At 65.7% G+C, this 677-nt stretch overlaps 1 protein-coding gene across 1 annotated transcript in view; it reads left to right on the top strand.

Moving 5' to 3' along the window:
* The window catches only part of LOC113942349 (neutral alpha-glucosidase AB-like), a gene marked incomplete at its 3' end in the record, with an annotated part of 1,509 nt that extends 1,112 nt beyond the window's left edge, over positions 1–397 (top strand). The window contains exon 3 of the mRNA XM_027633491.1: positions 318–397. Within this exon, the coding sequence (XP_027489292.1) occupies positions 318–397 (80 nt within the window). The remainder of the gene's footprint in view (positions 1–317) is intronic.
* Positions 398–677: the final 280 nt, after the last annotated feature.

Genomic DNA, 677 nt, shown 5'->3' with positions numbered 1-677 from the left:
AGGGGGGGTTGGCTCAGGATGGGATCTGGGCGGGTGTTCTGGGGGGGTTTGGGGGGCTCAGGAGGGTTTGGGGGGCTCAGAGTGGGGTTTGGGGGCTCAGGAGGGTTTGGGGGAGCTCAGGAGGGTTTGGGGGCTCAGGAGGGTTTGGGGTACGGGGGGCACTCGAAGCTCTGTGGCCTTTGCATCGAGACCAGCAATGGCTGTGACTACAAGGGCTGGTGCTGGCCCGGTCAGTGGGTTCTGGAGGGTTCTTGGGGGGTTTTTGGGGGGCTCCAGGGGGGCTCTGGGGGGTCACAGAGCCCCTGGTGCCCCCCCAGGCTCCTCGTCCTACCCCGACTTCACCAACCCCGAGATGCGCGAGTGGTGGGCGTCCATGTTCGCCTACGACCAGTACGAGGTCAGGGGCCCCCCCAAAATCCCCTCAGCCCCCCCAGATCCGTGTCAGCCCCCCCCAGGTCACTGTCAGCCCCCCCAGATCGCCGCCAGCCCCCCCCAGGTCACTGTGACCACCCCCAAATTACTCCCACACCCCCCCATCACCCTTCTCCTGCCCCGTCCTCATCTTCCCTAATCCCTCGTGTCCCTCTTAATTCCACTCTCCCCAAATTGATCCTGGGGACTCCCCTCACTCTGGAACCCCTTTGGGACCCCCTCCCTCACCCTGGGACCCCCCCCCA

This window comes from Corapipo altera, unplaced genomic scaffold (assembly GCF_003945725.1).
Source record: "Corapipo altera isolate COAL_440 unplaced genomic scaffold, ASM394572v1 55618, whole genome shotgun sequence".
NCBI lineage: Eukaryota > Metazoa > Chordata > Aves > Passeriformes > Pipridae > Corapipo > Corapipo altera.
The sequence above is the reverse complement of the archived record's forward strand: the minus strand, read 5'-3'. Positions and strand labels throughout refer to the sequence as shown.